At 56.4% G+C, this 20,144-nt stretch overlaps 1 protein-coding gene and 1 long non-coding RNA gene across 2 annotated transcripts in view; one reads left to right on the forward strand and one right to left on the reverse strand.

Annotated features, from left to right (window-relative positions):
- The window catches only part of CSPG4 (chondroitin sulfate proteoglycan 4), a 36,958-nt gene extending 29,546 nt beyond the window's left edge, over positions 1-7,412 (forward strand). Inside the window, exons 9-10 of the mRNA XM_077123694.1 lie at positions 4,300-4,483; positions 4,701-7,412. Of these exons, the coding sequence (XP_076979809.1) occupies positions 4,300-4,483; positions 4,701-6,535 (2,019 nt within the window). The 3' untranslated portion in view covers positions 6,536-7,412. The remainder of the gene's footprint in view (positions 1-4,299; positions 4,484-4,700) is intronic.
- On the reverse strand, positions 1,110-11,604 carry LOC143652269 (uncharacterized). Its single transcript, XR_013160541.1, has 2 exons — positions 9,696-11,604; positions 1,110-1,438 (listed from the first exon to the last, which is right to left on the reverse strand). It is a non-coding gene; the product is annotated as an uncharacterized LOC143652269 (long non-coding RNA).
- Positions 11,605-20,144: the final 8,540 nt, after the last annotated feature.

Here is a 20,144-nt window from a genome sequence, read left to right on the forward strand (position 1 = left end):
ACCCCAGCAAGAAGCTCAGATGGGGAAGCTTCAGGCATCTTGGGGCTGGGGCTGGGGGCTTGACCAGGGCAGGAAAATATTCCTTGGGTTTTTCACATCAGTAAAATCCAGGCCTGGATTCTCTGTTCTCCTAGAGCCCCGGTTCCTGCTATGGCCCCCTTCCTGCCCTCAGCTCATAGTGAAATATTTAGCAACCTGGTGGCTGCAGCAGCTGAGCTACTGGGAAGCTTTGTCATCTGATGCCCAGGAAGGGGGAGGGTACAGGCCAGGCCTTTGGGCCCCTCCTCCACCCCACAGACCTCACATTGAACTCAGAGCTCCCCAACCCCACCCCAGCATTAGGGTGATCAGGATCAAATGGCTGCCAGGCCAAGCTGGCAGTGCCACCCAGAGAAGCAGTGAGAGAGTGCATTGCCCCCTCACCGGAGAAGTGGGCAGGACAGGACGGGGTAGGGCTTTGTTAGCACCTCTGTCCTGCAACACTGCGAGCTGGGCAGGGCAAGGACCAGTGTCCCCATTTTGCAGATAAGGAAACTGAAAATCACAGAGTCAGTAACTGTATTCAAGGCATGTGGCTAATAACAGAGCCAGGACTGTGCCTTCTGGCTGCCAGCCCCGGATTTTTTTCCCCGAAGGATGCTACTTTCTTCCCCCACCCCCACCCCGAGCTCGGGGACCCCCTCCTCACATTGCCTGTGTTTTGCCTCACCGCCGACCAGACATCCTCACGGAAGGTCTTGTGGCTAGGCTCCCAGCCTCCCACTCCTGTACCCAAGCATCTGGATTTCTTCCTATCTCCCCTTCAGCCTGGGTCAGAGATAATAGACTGGCAGTTCTTGCAGGCCACATTGGCTCACAGATGTGTTTAGTTTGGACTGCACCATGCATTTAATTTCTTAAAATTAATTGTCAACATATAACCTTAGGGAAATGTCACCTAAAAACCTGATTTCCAGTTTCTAAAAAGCCTTACAGTAATCAGCTGAGGAGCAACTGCTTCCTTTAGACCAGACTCTGCTCCCCTTTCAGACCAGGTACTGCCCCACAACACTGAGAGCTGGGCAGGGCAAGGACCAGTGTCCCCATTTTACAGACAAGGAAACTGAGAATCACAGAGTCAGTAACTTTGTTGGGGTCAGTAACCCCACCCTTGCCCCTTTAGACAGGGCTCTGCTCTTGTTTTAGACCACACTCTGTCCCCCACCTCTGTACTAGTCAGGGTTTTCCAGAGAAACAGAATATATATGTGTGTAAATATTACGAGATTTCTTTTAGGAATGGGCTCGTGCAACTGTGAGGCTTGGTGTGTCCAAATTCCATAGGGCAGGCCGCAAGTTGAGAACTCCAGTGAAGGTTTCCATGAATTCCCCAGGAGAAGCTGGCTGTCAGAAGTAGAGATAAGAATTCTTTTTCTGACTGTTGAAATCATCAGTTCCCCCTGTAAGGCATTCAGCTGATCAGATAAGAATTCTCTCATTGCCAAAGACAATCTCCATTATTGACTGTGGGGATGTAATCAGCCAGAGATGCAATCAACTGATGATTTAACTCCACTGATGATTTATAGCCTCACAGTATAATCAGACCAGTGCTTGCCTGACCAAACAATTGGATACCATAACCCAGCCAAACTGACATGCGAACTTAACCATTATCCCCCCTTAGACAAGTGGTGACCCCTTTAGGTTGGGCCATGCCCCCTAATTTCCCACCAGCCCCACTGTTCCCTGAGTCTCCTGCACACCAGTAGCCCAGTTAGTTTCTGTCTTATTTTTACACAAGTCCTGTTTTTCTGAGAGAAGGAATGTAGTTCCCTGTGTCGCCTACAAAGAGAAAACAAAAGATACGCCAAAAGGACACATTTTGATTAAGGGGTGTATTAGTCAGAGTTCTCTAGAGAAGCAGAACCAAGAGGAGATACCAGTAAATATCAGAGTTATAAAGGTGTCTCACACAGCTGTGGGAGCACAAGTCCAAAATCCATAGGCAGGCTGCATGGCTGACAGCTCCGATGAGGGGTCTCGACGAACTCCACAGGAGAGGCTGGCTGGCTGAAGAAACAGGGAAAATTCTCTCTTCTCCCTTAAAAGTCTTCAACTGATTGGATCAGACCCAACTGATTGGATACCGTCATTGCTGAAGACACACCCTCATAGCTATAATCAGTCAAAGATGCAATCAACTGACTGATTTAATACACCAGCCTTCTGTCTTATCAATCAGCCACAAAATATCCTTGTAGCAATGGTTAGGCCAGGGCTTACCTGACCAGACAACTGGGGACCATCACCTGGCCAAGTTGACACCTGAACCCAACCATCACGGGGGGGGGGGGGGGGTTGGTAACACGTTTCTTTATGGAAGTGCAGAATATTCCTGGGTGTTTAAATATGCAGGGAGTCCTCAAGAACAGCAAGTGTGGCTGGAGGGGAACTGGCCTGGGGGTCATGTAGGGGTGATGGGGTCAGAAGGGAAGACTTGTGGTCCAAAGGTGAGCCACACAAGATCTTGAGCAAAAGGGACACAGCCTTACTTGCATTTCAAAAGGCTCACTCTGATTTCTGGGCTAAGATCAGCAGTGTGAGGGGGTGGAGGCCAAAGCAGAGAGACAGTGAGGAGGCTACTGCAATAAACCAGGCAAGAGTCACTGGGGTGCGGGAGAGAGAGGACTTGAGAATGACTACAGGGTTTTGACCCAAGCCCTGGAAGAACGGAGGTGCCGTCCCCGAGGCGGGGTGGGGAGGGCGGGAGGCCGCGAGGGCGCGGGTGTGTTGGGTTTTTTGCTGTCCGCTAGGCATCCCTGTGGAGCTGCAGAGGGAAGGTCTGGAGCTCAGGAGCAAGGGGTCCGGGCTTCAGGTACAAATGAGAGGGTTGTTGGCTTCCACCGCACTGAAGCCACGGTACTGGGTGTGTGCCTTGGAGGATGCCTGCACAGGGAGGAGTCTAAAGACCGAGGGACAAGTGTTGGAGAGAAGAGGACCTGGCCACAGTCTAAAGGAACCACCGGGGAGACCACAGGAAAGGCAGGGAGCGGGATGTCCTGAAGGAAAGGCTGCTGGTTGTGTCCGATGGGGCCGGGCCGGTAATCTGGCCACGTGGTAAGGATTTGGTAGTGAAGCTGGGGCAGAAAGCTGGGCCGAGCGAGCTCAGGAGAGCAGAGATGATTCTTTTAAGGAGTTTTGCCATGGGGGGCAGTGAAGAAGCGGGCGGGGGCGGTTGGAGGGTGGGTAGGCAAGAGCTGGCAGAAAAAGCAAAATCAAAAGGAGTGTGGACCCCACATTAGTGACAGCCCTTCCCACATGAAAAAGTTAGAATGGCCATAGCCCAAACACCCCTAAAGAGAGGGATGGAAAGATCAAAGGTAACGGCGGAGTTATACAGAGAAGGTAGGGCTTAACAGATGAATATGAATGCTGATTAAACGAATGACATCTCATTTAATCTCCAGTATTTCAGAGCAGCCAGAAGTCAAAACCTAAAATTGTGAAATTGTAACCTATGTCAAGCTTTGAAATTTGTTCTACAACTAATTGTGGTGCTATGTCAAGCTTTGAAATTTGTTCTACAACTAATTGTGGTGCTGTGCTTTGAAATTTATAGCTTTTTTTATATATATGCTATTTTTCACCAAAAAAGGGGGCAAAAAGTCTATTGTGATACTAAAGCCCTCTAGCCTCCTATAGAGGATGAAAAATATATAGAAGGAAAGATATGAGAGGATGGTATGGTAGCCCATGACAAACTCTGGGATCTGTCCTGTAGCTACTTGTTAAAGTGCTTTGAAAACTATTACTTTTTTATTTCTTTGCTTTGTATATATGTCATACTATATAATAAAAAAGTTTAAAAAAGAAGCGTGGAAGAAAGAATAGCATGTGTGGATGCTGATCAGGATGAGCCATTAGAGGAAACTGATGCATAGGGGAGAGAAGGGAGATTGAAGCAGTGCCAGCTTCAGTGGGCAAGAGGGAACAGGAGCCAGTGCAAAGGGGAAGGACTTACTTTAGCCAGAAGCAAGGATAGAGGCTCAGAGAGTGGAGCGATTTGCCCAAGGTGGCAGAGGTGTGATCTGAACCCCAGCAACTGGCTCCAATTGCCTGGTGGCACCCAGCGAGCAGGGAGGGAAGCAACCACTGACAGACACAGAGCCGGGCACAGCTGGGCGAGCCCAGAGCAGAGCTGGGCACTGAGGGGCTGTCACGGAGACCCAAGTGCCCCATGCTGATGCCAGCTGGTGGAGGTCCCTGGGTGCAACAGGCCAGACCTGCCTCTCAGCCCCAGCGTTGGTGTCTCCCTCAGGTGTATGCTGGGAATGTTCTGTATGAACACGAGATGCCCCCCGATCCCTTCTGGGAGGCCCAGGACTCCCTGGAGCTCCAGCTATCTTTGCCCCCTGCCCCTGACGTGGCCACCACCCTTGCTGTGACCGTGACCTTCGAGGCTGCCTGTCCCCAGCGCCCCAGCCGCCTCTGGAGGAACAAAGGTGAACACTCTGAGGGCCTGGGAAGATTGAGGGGACAGGAGAGAGGCCCAGAGAGGAGGGAATGGGCCCCAAGGTCATCGTAGCAGTTCCTGTCCCCAGCTCCCAGGACCTGATGAGTTATGGATGGTGGGCTGGGGGTGGAGAGTCTTTGGGGTCTGAGAGGGTCGCGGGATGTCCTCAGCAGACTGGACCTTCACAGCCTGTGTCGCACCCTCAGGTCTCTGGGTCCCTGAGGGCCAGCGGGCTGAGATCACCGTGGCCGCCCTTGATGCCTCCAACCTCCTGGCCAGCATCCCGTTGCCCCAGCGCCCAGAGCACGACGTGCTGTTCCAGATCACACAGTTCCCCACCCGGGGCCAGCTGCTGATGTCTGGGGAGCCCCTCCATGCCGGGCAGCCCCACTTCCTGCAGTCCCAGCTGGCAGCCGGGCAGCTGGTGTACGCCCATGGCGGTGGGGGCACCCAGCAGGACAGCTTCCGCTTCCGCGCCCACCTCCAGGGCCCGGCGGGGGCCCCCGTGGCGGGGCCCCAAACCTCCGAGGCCTTCACCATCACCGTGCAGGACGTGAATGAGCGGCCGCCTCAGCCCCAGGCCTCCGTCCCGCTCCGCCTCCCCCGGGGCTCACGCGCCCCCGTCTCCCGTGCCCAGCTGAGTGTGGTGGACCCGGACTCGGCCCCCGGGGAGATCGAGTACGAGGTGCAGCGGGCGCCCCACAACGGCTTCCTGAGCCTGGCGGGGGCGGGCCCGGGGCCCGTCACGCGCTTCACACAGGCCGACGTGGATGCGGGCCGGCTGGCCTTCGTGGCCAACGGGAGCAGCGTGGCGGGCAGCTTCCAGCTGAGCGTGTCCGACGGGGCGAGCCCAGCCCTGCCCGTGTCCCTGGCCGTGGACGTCTTGCCGTCCTCCATCGAGGTGCAGCTGCAGGCACCCCTAGAGGTGCCCCAGGCTTTGGGCCGCGCCCCCCTGAGCCGGCAGCACATCCGGGTGGTCTCGGATCGGGAGGAGCCCGAGGCCGCGTTCCACGTCACCCAGCGCCCCCGGTTCGGGCAGCTCCTGGTGGCCGGGCAGCCCGCCTCGGCCTTCAGCCAGCGCCAGGTGGACCAGGCCGAGGTGGTCTTTGTTTTCACCAACTTCTCCTCCGCTCACGACCGCTTTGGCGTCCTGGCTCTGGCCCGGGGAGCCAACGCGTCGGCCACGGTGAACGTCTCCGTGAGGGCTCTGCTGCACATGTGGGCAGGGGGGCCATGGCCCCAGGGGGCCACCCTGCGCCTGGGCCCCGCCATCCTCGATGCGGCCGAGCTGGCCAACCGCACGGGCAGTGTGCCCCGCTTCCGCCTCCTGGCGGGGCCCCGGCACGCCCGCGTGGTCCGCGTGCCCCGGGCCAGGACGGAGCCCAGGGACGGCCAGCTTGTGCAGCAGTTCACCCAGCGCGACCTCGAGGACGGGAGGCTGGGGCTGGAGGTGGGCAGGCCGGAGGGGAGGCCCCCCGGCCCCACGGGCGACCGCCTCACTCTGGAGCTGTGGGCACGGGGTGTCCCGCCCGCCCTGGCCTCGCTGGACTTCACCACCGAGCCTTACAGCGCGGCCCGGCCCTACGGCGTGGCCCTGCTCAGTCTCCCGAAGGCTCCCCGGACGGAAGCAGGGAAGCCCGAGGCTGGCACTCCCACAGGCCAGCCCGGCCCGGTGGCGCCCAGCCCCGTGCCCACCGCAGCCAGGGGAGGCTTCCTGGGCTTCCTGGAGGCCCACATGTTCAGCGTCGTCATCCCCTTGTGCCTGGTCCTCCTGCTCCTGGCGCTCGTCCTGCCGCTGCTCTTCTACCTCCGCAAACGCAACAAGACAGGCAAGCACGACGTCCAGATCCTGACCGCCAAGCCCCGCAATGGCCTGGCCGGGGACGCAGAGACCTTCCGCAAGGTAGAGCCGTGCCAGGCCATCCCGCTTACCACCGTGCCCGGCCAGGGATCCCCGCCGGGGGGCCAGCCCGACCCAGAGCTGCTGCAGTTCTGCCGGACTCCCAATCCCGCCCTCAAGAACGGCCAGTACTGGGTGTGAGCACCGGCCTGGGCCCCGATGCTGATCGGACCAGGGACAGGCTTGCCCAGGCCTGGGCCCCAATTGCCCCCCAGGCCCTGGTGCCGGGGCTGGGTATCCCCCAGAGCAAGAGAGACCTGGAGACACTGGGGGTGGGGCGGGGGGTGCCTGGAGGTAATCCCAGGGGTCCAGCGGGGAGTAGAGTCAAGAGCTGCCGCAATCACCCCAGTGCACTTCATGTCTGGGGAACCAAAAGGGGGCTCAGGCGGGAGGCGAGCTGAAAGCCGGCGTCCCTGCCCTGGAGCTAGTTTGGACTGTCAAAACTAGGATGATTCCTAGGTAGCTCGGTCCCTTGGGTGTTCGGTCTGTGACCTTGGGTAAGTCACACCTGGCTGCCTAGAGGGCAAGGAGAAAAGTGTGCCCTGGGAAAGGAAAGGACAGCCTGGGGGATTCCTGGTTTTTCCAGCCCCAACCCAGGCCTCCCTTTTTCTCTAACCCAGGGTTGAAGGGGAAAAAACCCATCCCTCTGATTTTTTTAGGGAGCAGAGAGCAGAAGAGAGAGCCCCTCTACTCTAGAAGGCATTAGCCAGTAGAATAATATATTCATTGTGCAGGGTGGGATGGCTTGTGCTGGGGTGGGTTTATTTAAGGGAGATTGCAAGGAAGCTATTTAACATGGTGCTGAGCTCGCCAGGACAGATGGAGCCCCTGGTGTGGGGGACAGAAGAGGGTCTGAGGCCAGGTCCTCCCCAGGGCCTCACCGTGATGAGCCAGAGCCTGGGCAGGCGTCCGGTGTGCGGCCCAGGAGCAGGGCCATGAGAGCTCTCAGGCCGAGGGCCGCGGCGGTGCCTGAGCGCTGGGCTCCACGGGGCCTGGATAAACGGTGCTTTGAAGGCTCTGGGCAGCTGTGTGGTGTCTGTGTCTGCGCTCGGGCCCCTCGGCAGCCACCCCACCTGCCCTCAGCCGGCAGGGGGACAGGCCGGGAAAGCCTGTATTTCCATTCCTGGGGACTTCCAAGTCTTCTCCTGACCCCAGCTGTCCTATCCTGAGGGTTGCCCTCCACAGCTCTGCCAGTCCCCACCCACCTCTTAAGTGGTCACAGCAGCAGGGTGAGGACAGTGTGGGGACTTAGGGACCCCAAGGCTGGGACATGGTGACAAGGGACTGCCCTAGGTCCTCCCCTTAGCTCCCTGGGGTTTTTTACAAAGAACTCGGCTAGTCTGCATCCTTCCAACGGAAGGGCCGAGGGTGCTCCTTCTCACAGGCGAGGGTCTGAACAGCCCAGTGTGCCGTTGTGTTGCCCGAGCATCCATCATTTGACTAAAGGAAGGTCCTTCTAAGACTGAAATGCTGAGAAACCACTGCTGGCCTTTTCCCTTTTGGGAGTCCTCCAGGGTTGGGAGCAGTGGGGACCGATTCTGGGTCCTGGGGGATACCCTGGGAGTGTGAGAGGTGTCTGAGCCCTGGGGTGGGAGTAGGGCAGGGCCTGGGGACTGAGGACAGCCAAGGGAGGGAGGTGGGGTGAACCCCAGCCAGGCTTAGGCAGCTGACCTGCATCTGGGGAGCCAGGACCACCTCTTCCCTGGGCCCTGACATGTGAGCAAGGAATTAGGACAAAAGAGGAGATACCCTTCTCCCCACTGACTTGCCCCTGGACCACCAGGGGCCCACCCCCTCCTCATGAGGTCCTTGACATCTTCTCAGAATGTGGCTTCCCAGATCCTCCTCATCTCACTCTCTCAAAAGGTTTGGGGCAAGAAACCTGGAATCCCAGTGTATCACTGCTGAAAAGGCCTTCAAAAGACCCAGGGAAACAGATGCAGAGAGGGCAAGAGAGGTGTCCAAAGTCACACAGCAAGGTAGTAGTAGACTAGGTAAGGCCCCTGAAGCCCCTCAAGGTTTTTTTGCCACACAAAAGTGCTGTCCCTCCAGGAGGGTGGCCAGGGCCCCACAAGCTTCTGGTAGCTCTGAACCTGTCCCTTGGAGATCCCACCACAGCCAGAGCTCTCAATCCTGGCCCCAGCTTCCTCTTTGACAAGCCTGGTCTCTATGGCACCCACGGGCCAGCCTCACACAGGGGCCCTGCAAAGGAGGTCTCTATGCCACACCCCGTGTTCTGCCCTGCCACTCCGAGGAGTTCAGGGTTGAGTCCTCGGGGCCCTGATATCTGGGGCGAGTCTCCACCCAGGGTGACCAGTTTCCCTGGAAGTGTAAGCTGAGAGGTGACAGACCCGCCAGGCAGGATCTGGCCTCGTCTCCAATTTCCCCTGGAGGACTGACGACACCGTCTCTGTTCACGCAGCCCAGCCTGGCCTGCCCTGCCCCCAGTGAGCTGGCACAGGCTGACACGGCTCCACTCCTTCTCCAAGCCTGTGCTGGCAGAGGGCTGGTACCGAGGGCATCGTGCCAGCAGCTCCGCTAGGACCTGGGAGAGGGTCTTTCACTGGCACACCAGGGCTGGAAACCCAAACTGGAGGTGGGCCCTTGATTTATGCAAATCCCTTGCAATTTGCAGATATGCACCTGAGGCTTGAGGAGGTTGTTGGTTGTTATCCACTTCACAAAATAACCCACCCCACCCCCCCTTCCTTGAAGGAGCCGACGCCTCCCAGGTGCCGAAGATGAGAGCCAACTTGTGTACGTGTGTGTCCAGGGAGATCCGGAAGCCTCCTGCCCTCTTCACACACATGCGCACGTGCACAAACCTGCACTGTGCACTCAACCATGCCTGTGAGCAGAGGCTCACACTCCCTGCAGATATTCTCACAATGCAGAGATAACGTGCCTACATATGCACACACGCACACACAGACTTCAGGGGTTCGTGCCCCTCACCAATGGCCTGCCCACAGACCCGGGAGCTGGTCAGGCCGAGGACCGAGGGCCAGGATCCCCTGCCCAGCAAGGGCCTCTCCTGGCCTCAGCAGAGCTGGGAAGTGGACCCACAGAGAGTACGGTAGTGGTTGCCAGAGGAGACCAGATCCCTGGGTACTCACTGCCCACTGCCCCAAAGGGCTTAGTGTCTTAGGCACTAAAGAAGGGGCTCCCTCTAGTCCCTCTCCTCATTCTAGAAGCTGGCCCTTTAAGTGGAACTGCTGTAGCAACCCTGGAACCCACAGAGCTGGAGTTATTACCATCCAATAGGAAGCCAGATAAGTGCCCTCCCCAGACCACTTCTTACCTATAGGAACAGCCTGGGGTGCTGGCATCTTCCTCTGGAAGGTTGGAGGTATGTAGCAGCTTCCCCAGAGTTCTTGGCCATAATATGGGAGGGTGCCCCGGAAGGTGGGCAGGGCCGGGACCGGGTACCTGAGCTACCAGACCTTGCTCTCCACAGCCCCTGCCCTACCCTCATTCCTCTCATAATTACTGCCACCCTGTCAATGCTAAGATTACTCAGGTAATTGTAGGGCATTTTGTGCCAAAAATGCTGTAGTTTCCTACAATGCAGATGGGGAGCCACCCAGCCCTTCCTGAAGAGCCCTGGTCATGCCAATGAGTAACTACCAAACTATGGTGTGCGCCTTAACCCAAGGGTATAAGCTAACTGGTGAGGGGAAGCCCAGAATGGGAGAGCAGGCTCTGTCTACTTCTCTCCTTGGAAAGTGTTGGGCCTTTCTATGGAATCGGGCAGCCAGGCAGCGCTAAAGCTAAGCATTCTTGACCTGGTTGCATTTCCTTCTCAGTGTAGTAGGTTATAGTATTTAACTGATAGCTGCTGTCCTCATAAGGGCAATTCTGAGGGCCTCCTGTGGCCACCAGAATAATTGATGAGTTGTGCTGTGTTCTTTACACTTCAGATGTCTTAAGAGACCCTAGAGACAGAAGCAGCCCTTGGGTAAGTTGACCAGTGGCCAAGATGGGACTTTTTTGGCCCAAACACAGCTTCAACTGGCAGCTAGAGGAGCTCCCCAATCTACTACCCCACCATCTGGGAACTGCCAGCTCCGTTAGCCCAGAGCCTGGAGCTAAGCCCAAGCCTTCCTTCTGATGCCCTGTGAAGTCACAGATGGTTCAAGTGACCCAGTCTCTGAGCTTTCAACCAAATGAGATGGGTTGTCTCAGTCCTTGCTACTCTAAGTGGGGTGCACAGACCAGCAGCACCAGCATATTTGAGAGCTTGTTAGGAATGCAGACTCTTTGGTTCCACCCCAGACCTGCTAAACTAGATTCTACGTTTTAACAAGGTGCCCAGGGGATTGGTATACATAACAAAGTTTAAGAAGCACTGACTTAAGTCATCTCCTTCAATCTCTAGTTGGGGAAACTTAGATCCAGAGAGGCAGGAACTGGGCCAGTATCTTCTGGCGAGTCAGTGTTCCCAGGTTTTGTCTTCTACTTCACGCTGTCTGTCCTTGTCCTCCACGCTTTATTTAAGGTCCTCATATCCTCCGCAGACTCAGAGGTAGGGTTCCGACTGCAATTTCCTGCCCCGGGAGCTCCAACGAGGATCAGAGAGGGAAGTGGAGGAAGGGGAGGCTGGCAGCCAGGCCTGACCCAGCTCTGGGGTCTACAGGAGGCACCCACTCCCAGCCTTACCTCCCATCGATGGGTCCCTACAAAGTATAGCAACCCGCTAACACCCTGCCTTCTGCCACCCAGCTGCTCTTCCCTCCCCACAGGTCTGAGTCCTGCCCAGCAGAGGGAGGGACAAAGGGATGTATCCGGTCAAGATCACTAGTCAGTGCCTGCATCATGCACTGGGGCCTGCTCCAGGGAGGAGCAGCAACAGGCAGGAGAGAAGGACGGGGAAGCAGCCGCTTGTTAGACCTGAGCACAGAGAAAGGGATGGGCCTCCCAGAGCTCTCTGTCCTGCAAAGGGTGGGAGGCTGGAGAGGCGGACCGTGGCCACCACGCTAACCGTCCCTTTTGCCCCCTCCTCACCTCCTCCCCAGCAGCTGGGAAGGAATGTGCAGCCACAGCTCCCAGCCCATGTGCGGGTGGTGCTGGCAGTGCCTTTGGAGCCCCCAACAATCCTCCCCTCCCAGTAAGAGTTGTTCAGTGCAGCTGCACCGTGTGCTGGGTATACAGTAGATGCTGAGTAAACATCTGCTGCCAGAACAGGGCCCCTCCCTTCCCCCAGAGGTGCCCTCAGGCCCGGCAGCCGCTGCCCACTCACCCCTCCCAGACCCCCTTTCCTGGGTTCCCACTCGGCTTCCCCTGGCTTCTCCCATCCCTGGGGGCTGGCTGGGCTCCCAACTGCTGTTCTGGTCCTTGATCCTGTCGGGGTCCAGACTGAGTTGGCCAGAGGTCCCAGGTTTCTAAAGAGCAGGTTTAATCTGGCCCTCCCAGCCTCTTCATGCTCACTACTCTCTCTTCCTACTCACCCTCCCTCCTACCGGGACTCCTGGGGTCTGATCTGCTTGGAATCCTACGGGCAGAATCTTTTCACCAAATCATTCATGGAAATCATACACGGGAGCTCACCGCAGATAAAACCAGGGCTGATTCATTGGGGCAGGAGGAGGCGGGCACCCTCACACACAGCCTCCTTCCCCCACAGCCCATCACCCGCCACCCCAGTGGAACCCCAGGGCTCCACGGCCCCTGTAGCAGCTGGTCTGACCACTCGCATTGCCATCTGAACCTAACCTTCAAGGGTAAGGAGACAAGCGGGCTCCCACTTCTGCCTCACCCAGGGAGTTCTGTGTTTGATCGGGGCTTTCAGGGCCGAAGCCTGAGGCCCGGAGGAGTGACTTACCCGCAGGCACACGGCAATTCATTGACAGAACTGCGTCTACTGGAGGCTCAAAAGCTTTCCAGATGCCACGGACGTCTCTCGTAGCAGTGGGATTTCAGGCACCTAGAGAGGCATCTGGGCAAGTGTGGGTGGTCTGGGCTGCAAGGCATGCTGGCCAGGCTACAGGGTGGCAGGGGAGCGCTCCTGGGTCTTGTTGGGGAAGGCAGAGCCTGAGCGAGGGGAGGCTTAAAGGGCTTTTGGGCGGGCAGGTGAGGCTGGCACAGCCGGGGCACTCCTGGGAAGGTGGGTGACTCAGGGTGGAAGGGCCCCTTCTGAGTCAGGCCTGCTGAAGATGGTATTGTGAGGGTAGTGCCTGAACAGACAGACCTGGGGACACAAAGAAAGTTTCAGGCCCCAGGACCTCAATTCCTCTGCCCCATGATCTGCCCTGAAATCCTCAGAGTCTGGAGACAAAATCCAAGAACTGAAGAAGGGAGGGCAGGGGTGGTGACTGGGCCCACCCTTTAAATGAGTACATCTCCACCCACCTGTTATAAGTCAGAATTGGGATAACTGACTCCAGAGAGCATGAAGCTGGGCCTGGGGGTTCTGTACCTGCTTTCTGCCCAGAGCATCACTCCCTGTCTTCCCCTCTGCCCCATTTCCCGTCTCGAGCTGACACCCACAGTATGGGGCTCCAGCCCAGCCCCCAGCCCGGTGCCTTGGTTAGGACTCTGAGAACAGTACTGCTGAGCCAGGTGTGTTGTCAAGGGGTCAGTGTTGTGGCAGAGCTTGTAGAACAGAATCTGGGACACGGTAAACACACAAGAAATACTGACCACTAATATTAAGGCTCTTATGATACGTGTTGCTATTAAATTGCCTAGCACGTGGGGCTGGAAGGTTGCAAGTGATTAACAAATGCAATGTTAGAAGCTGACCTGATGACTCAGTATAATCTTATTGCAGCCTTCACAGTGCCTGGCGCACAGTAGGTTCTGAGCAAATGCCTGCTCCTCCTTCTGAGGGACAAATGCATGTATTTCCCATTTGGAAAAGAGGAACATTAAGAGACTCTCCTTTGCTGGTCTGGTGGGAAGAGTGAGGCATACAGCAAGGGGTCCCCGTTCTGGGCCCGGCTGGGAGAAGCTGACTGTCCCATGCAGCCTCCCCTCCGCCATGCCCTTCACACTGTTGATTCTGATGAGGACTCCTTCACTGGGGTGGGGGTGGAGACAGAGACCATCTGGCTGAGCTTGGAGGAGGTGTGGCCCGGGGCCCCAAGAGGGAGGAGCCCCGCTGGAACCTGCCTGCCCGGTTCAGGGAGGGCAGGGTGGGAAAGCTGAATCCCTGAAGGCCACACAGAACGGCTTCCTGGAGGAGCATGGGGGTAGGGGGAGAAGAAGCAGAGCCAGAGAGATGAGGAGACGGGTACCCTGGAGTGGACAGGACCCCTGGGGCTCAGGCTGGGAGATGCTGCTGTGGAGTCCCTGGTCAGACAGGTAGTAGACACCGAGGTCAAACCTGGTGCTGGGTAGGGCACGTTCTTCAACCATTGACCACCTCCTGTATCTTATCTACCACTTTAAGATACAGAACTGGGGCTGCCGAGCTCCTGGGCCAGAGTGCTGCACCCAGTCACCCCCAGCTTGAGTGACCTCAGCTGCCCAACTACCCAGGGATCACCCCAGGAGCCTTGAGAGCTGGCCAGGATAGGACGCCCCCCATACATACCCACTCCACACCCCATCCAACTAATGCTGACCCAATTGGGCTTCTGAGCCAGGGAGGGAGGGGGCTGGCCGCTCCTCCAGCTGGGGCAGCAGGGACTTCTGCTAGCCAGATGTGCTGATTTAAAACTTATGTACCCTAAAAAAGCCATGTTATTTTGATCCTAATCCAATCTTGTAGGGGCAGATCTATTGTTTGGGTGGGACTTTTTAATTACATTGTTTCCATGGAGATGTGCCCCCCCAATTATTTTTTATTAAATGGAGATGTGATGCCACCTATTCAAGGTGGGTCTTAATTAGTTTACTGGAGTCTTTAAAAGAACTCACAGAGAGAAAGAGAGCTCAGAGCCCATACAGAGACAGAAGCCTAGATACACACGTTTGAAAATGCAGAAGGAGGACGCCCCCGGGAAGCCAGAAGGACCCACAGGAGCTGAGACAACCATTTTGAAACCAACCCAAAAGGGCCAGCTAACGTCACCATATGCCTTCTCATGTGACAGAGGAACCGGATACTGCATTTCCCCTGAGAAGGTATCCTCTTGCTGGGTGCCTTAATTTGGACATCTTTATGGCTTAGAACTGTAAATTGCAACTTAATAAACCCCCTTTGTAAAAGCCAATCCATTTCTGGTATATTGCATTCTGGCGCTTTAGCAAACCCAAACACCAAGGAAAGACAGGGAGGAGCTTCCCAGGCCCCACCTGGCTTTGACCCCAACCCTCCAAAAGGCTGAGCAGGGACTGGTGCACTCACACCCTCTCACACTTTCACACCCCATGCCTTGTTGAGAAGGAGAGAAAATTCCCCAGAGCGAGTCACCGGGTCCTGAAGGGTGTGGGAGATGACATCAGAGAGGAGGCATGCATCCAGGCCACCCCGCTGTGGGGCGACACACACGTGTTCATGCACACAATTCACGGGACGGCCACAGCTGCCATGCACACAGGCCGGACGTTGCAAACGAGACCCTGCACACACACCCTCCCCAGAGACCTACAGGTATCCAGAGTCACCCGCTATGGGCCAGACACTGTGCTATGGGCGCTGGGACTACCAGTGAGTAAGGAAGGCAAATGCCAACTCTCCTGGACTGGGGGACCCAGGCCAGAAACAGATACATTAGAAACTACAGCTTTCTGTACGGAAGCATTTGCACAAGAGATTGTGGGACGTCTGGAATTTACTGGAAAGCAGAGAACATGGGGGAGTAAAATATTGGCCCAGCATTGGTTATTGTTGAGGCTGACTCTTGGACACAGGGATAGCCACTATGTAAGACTGTTTTTGTTTACGTTCAAAACTCTCCACAGAAACTTAAACACATTTGTAATTGGCAGTTGCTAATAAGTGACATGAAGAAAACTATGGCAGGGTATGGGGTTGGTCAGGGAAGGCTTCTGAGAGAAGGGGATCTGGATTAACAGAAGGTGTGAGCCATGCAAATATCTTGGAGGAAGAGTATTCAAGATGGGGGAACAGAAAATGCAAGGTTTCCTTGAGCGTTTGAGGAACAGCAAGCATATCTGGAGTTCCATGGCCAAAACGGAGAGGGGTCCAAGGTGACATCAGAGAGGTCGCCAGGGGCCTGGCCCCGTAGCTGCAAGTCGGTGTTTGGAATCTATTTTAAGTTGATTGGGAAGCCCTGGAGGTTGACATTAGGTGGGGGGATACGGTTTGATTTAGAATGTGCTTTTAGATCACTCTGGTTCCGCATACACTGTCAAGAAGGAGAGAGAGGACACCATGCTAGAGGCCACTGAACTAGTCCCAGCAAGTGTGCTGGTGGCTTGGACCCAGGTGGTGAAGTGGTGAGAGGGTTGGATTTGGAATCTCTTTTGAGGAGCTTGCAAGGCTTGCTCATGGGTGGGGTGAGGAGTGAGAGGGGCTAGCCTGATTCTGGGGTTGGGCCTGAGCTTTGGGGTAAGAGTGGTTACCTTTTCCAGGCTGGGGAACACAGGGCAAAGCAGGTATGGTGGAATGAACGCCAGGCACCCACTCAAACGTATGTGGGCGTGGCTGCACATATGGCGGGATCCTGAGACCCCGCTTACACTAAGGGACTGACACTAAGCAGGCACAGATGCTCTCACTGACAGGCACGCAGCAGCCACACAGGTGAATGCACAGTCCACACCCCACCTCTGCCTGCTCCACTCTAACCCCCACCCCAACCAAACCCCAGCCCCAGATCCCTCCATCCACCCTCTCCAGCTCGGCCTTGACACCCACAGGTCCTCCAGTCTTGCCATCTCCCTACCAACTCTCACTCCACACCATATCAGACCCTGGAGCAAGGACGCTCCTGACTCAGTTTCCTCTCAAGGACCACAGTCCTGCCTCTGACCCCAGCTCCCTCCTCGGCACTCAGATCTTCCCACACCCCAGCCGGAGGCCCCACAGAAAATTACTGCTCAACAAATATTTGCGTGGTGTTGTCCGTGGACCAGGCCCTCAGTCCTTCCTCTCAACTGGCTGCCTCAAAAGCACAACCACCACCTCCACCCATCACCACCACCACCTGCCCTCTCCACCTCCCATGTGGCCTGACTGCCTCTCTCCTTACCCACTCCCCTGTCTTTCCAGCCTGGCACTGGGGAAAGACCATGGCTCAAAAGGCAGGCCCATCTCAGCCCGGTCCTGCTACCTAACAGCTGCACAAGCTCATGAAAGAGACTTGACACCACTAAGCCTCTGTATTCTGGAAAACATTGACAATAGAGCTCCTACCTTCCTGATGGTTGCGGGCCACGAGAGAAGTCACGGCAGGCACTTAAGCCAGTGCCCAGCCCCCAGTGGGGCTCATGAAATGGTAGCCTTGTAGCCCATGTGGCTTGAGGACACAGCACACCTGGAGAAGTGACAGTGCCACCTCTGTGAACTCATTCCCTTGTGATAACCATCACTCTAGTGATGTTGGGGGAAACTGAGACCCAGAGTGGTGGCCTTGCCTGAGGTCACCCAATGAATCCATCCACCAGAGGTCTGGGAGGTGAGCCTCAGTCTCTGAACTCTTGAGCCATGCTACCCTGTGGGTGACGGCATATAGGATAGCCAGTGGCTCTGCCCGTGGCTAGCAAATACTGTTAGCCTGGAAACCCCAGGGGTTTCTGTCTAGGACCCTCCTTCCCATGGGAACAGGGCGGCAACACGGGGCAAGGCCCAAGATCTGGGTGTGGTTGGGGTCCTGGTCCCAGGCCCAGCTCTGCCATCTGCTCACTCTGTGGCCTTGAAGAGCCTGCCCCAACCTAAGGCTCAGTTTTCTCCTCTGTGAGGTGGGGGCACCAACATTCTCAGCCCTGTCTCTCTCTGTGGCTGCTCTGAGGTTCTGCTCAGAGACTGATAATCCCAGCTGTATTTTGCTGGACACTTCTTCATGCAGGCGTCATCCAGCTGATGGGATTTGCTCACATAACCCTCCCAACAGCCATCTGGGCCTCCACGTTATAAACGGGGAAACTGAAGCATGAAGCAGTAGAAACATGCCCTCGGCAAGAATGTGTTGAACCGGATTTGCACCCAGGGGCTCAGCTCTGCTTCTGGGTGGTGAGGGAAAAGAGCCGGGGGGAATGGTGCTGTCTGATGGGTACAAGGCTATATGGGGGAGCCCTCATTCTCACCTTCCCCCAGAGCAGGCCTGTCAAAATGGCAGCGAGAGGGTTCAGGTCAGCTAAGAGGCTGGGGTGCCTAGGGAGGCCCTGGCTAGGCTGGGCCCACTGAAGCTGCAGCCCCCTCAACTTATCCCTGACTCCTACCCTAGGCATCGGCCATCTGTCTCCCGGTACAGGTGGCTGAGGCCTGGGAACAGTCTCTCACACACGTTCATGCACCCAGGGCCTTGGCCAGCACTGGCTGCCCAGGCCCCTCCCCTCACTGGGCCCATCTCCTCATCTTTAAAATGATGTTGATAATCTTTTGCAAACTGTGCAGTTATAAAATTACAGGGTCCATGACATGCTGTGCTGCACTGGGGGAGGGGAGAATGCCCACAGAGGCTGGGAGACCCAGGGGCCATGGGGACTTGTACCCTCTTCCCAGGTAGAGTCCTAAGGAGGCAACCAGACCCCAGGTGAGAGGGTTGCACAGGGTGTCTACGCAGCCCCCAGAGCTCCTCGCATTTGAGCATGAGGTGGGAGCTGTGGAATGGTGACCTTAAGCCCTAGAGGGGCTTTTGCCAGGTCTTCGAGGTTCCCCAAAGCCCACTAGGCCCAGGGGCAATGGAGGGAGCCCTGATTGCCCAAGAACAGAGAAAGAACTGGACCCACAGAGGTCTTAGGGTGGGGGTCAAAAGACCCGGCCGGCGGGAATGCAGGGGCCAGGGACGGGGTGGGAACGGGAAGCAGAGAGCCTGCTGCTGACCCAGGACCCAGCACCGGGGCCCAGGAACTCTGCAAGTGCCCACAATGTTTGCAACTAGGAAAAAAATACATATAGCAACCCCAAAACACTAAAAGAAAAAGACAAACTCAAAATGAATAGTGTTCAATCAAGTATCTACAAAACAAGGCATTGCCTAGTAGTAAACTGAACCCAAGTCAAAGTTATATATAAATTACCTTTAATGTGCAATGCAGGCAAATTTTAATATCTTCCAAAGGGGTTGGGGCTCAGCTTCCAGAATGCAGAGTGCCAGGGGTCTGCCTAGGGTCTTCAAATGTGCCAACCCAACATATATGCATTCTGGGGGGGTAAAAAGGATCCCCAAGTTGCTTGAGATTGTTCTTCTACCACGTGGGGGAATGGGGTAACAAACAGGAATTCAGTTCAGTTTCGGAAAAATCAAGTTATATTCCTCACACATTCATTTGAGAACCAAGATCCCAAACCACTGCAGACATCGCCGGGCAAGGCCGCTGCCAGATTCTTCATCCCTGGGAGTTGGTGGGACTCATTCCACCCTGAAACTCCCCTCACATTTCACCAGTTGTTTTGGGCAGCCTTGCCTTCTTCCACTCTACTGGAGTAGAGATCAGCCACCCCCTCATCCCTGGAGCCTAAACAGGTTCATGTAACTTTAAGGAATGGAGCCAGAGAGCTGAGTTCTAGGCCAGCACCCCCCGGCCCCCCCACCCTCACCCCCACCCCGGGCTCGCTGTCTCCCTGAAGCCTTGTTCTCATGGGCTGTGCAATGGAACCTACCAGGGCTGCTGTGAGGACGCAGGAGGCCACAGCTGTGCGCTCAGGAGGTCACTCTATTTCCTAAACAAACCGGACTGCCTGGGGTTTTGACTGGCAGAACCAAACCAAAAGGAAAAAGATTAGGTTGAACCCCCAGAGCCGGGTTTCACAATCAGTCCTTCTGAGCCATGTCTGGGGGAGGTGCATCTGAGGTGATTTTTCTCAATGGTGTTCCTGCCAGGGCTCGCAGAGCTGCGCTGGTGGGGCAGCAAGTCGGGGTGGGGGTGGGGAGCGAGAGGGCCTGGCTCCTGGAGGTCTGACTCAGCGGGCGGGCAGGGCGGGCCCAGTCCCCACATGCTTGGGAGGAGATGGTGCAGGAATGTCCCTCCGCCCGGGCCTGGGCCCTGCCCACCACATCCTGGCTCCTGCTCTCGTGGACACTGCAGCCTTGGCCCTGGCTCCACAGTTGGGAACTGCCTGGAGCTGTGTTGGGTGGGTTCAGCCAGGGGCTTTCAGAGCCTCGTCCTGGGGGCTGGCTCAGAGGTGCCTGGAAGCTGGCCCCTGGCCCCAGAGAACCCCCACCCCTCTGGGTGATGCTGGCCAGCCGCCACCCGCACCAGACATCAGGTTCCTTCTCTGTGCAAGAAAAGTTGAACTTGGGTCAGACCATCCCAGCTGGTTCTCTGGGGCAGGCTTGGGTGTAGGGCTTGTGAATTATTCTACTCCCCTTCAGGGACACGGCTCTCGGGGTTATCTGTCCCTGGAAGTTCTCTTCCTGAACCTCTGTTGAGCTGGGCTTGGGAGCTGGAGGCCTGGGGAGGGAGGGGCGGGGGCAGGGGGTTGCAAGTGCAGTCCAGACACACCTACACAAGATACTTTCATGTGATTGTGTGACTCTGTCTGTCTGTGATGACGATGTGGCTGAAACGCTGACACTGTGAGTAGATGATGGCACATGTGGCCGAGCATAGATGTGGCAGTAAATGCATGACAATATGACAATGTGGCTATGAATGTACAACTGGGCCAAGTGAGATCTTGGGCTGTGGCGAGGTGGTGTGACTGTGTGTGTCTGTCTGCTCTGAGTGTCTGAGACTG

The sequence above is a fragment of the Tamandua tetradactyla genome, chromosome 12, assembly GCF_023851605.1.
Source record: "Tamandua tetradactyla isolate mTamTet1 chromosome 12, mTamTet1.pri, whole genome shotgun sequence".
Taxonomy (NCBI): domain Eukaryota; kingdom Metazoa; phylum Chordata; class Mammalia; order Pilosa; family Myrmecophagidae; genus Tamandua; species Tamandua tetradactyla.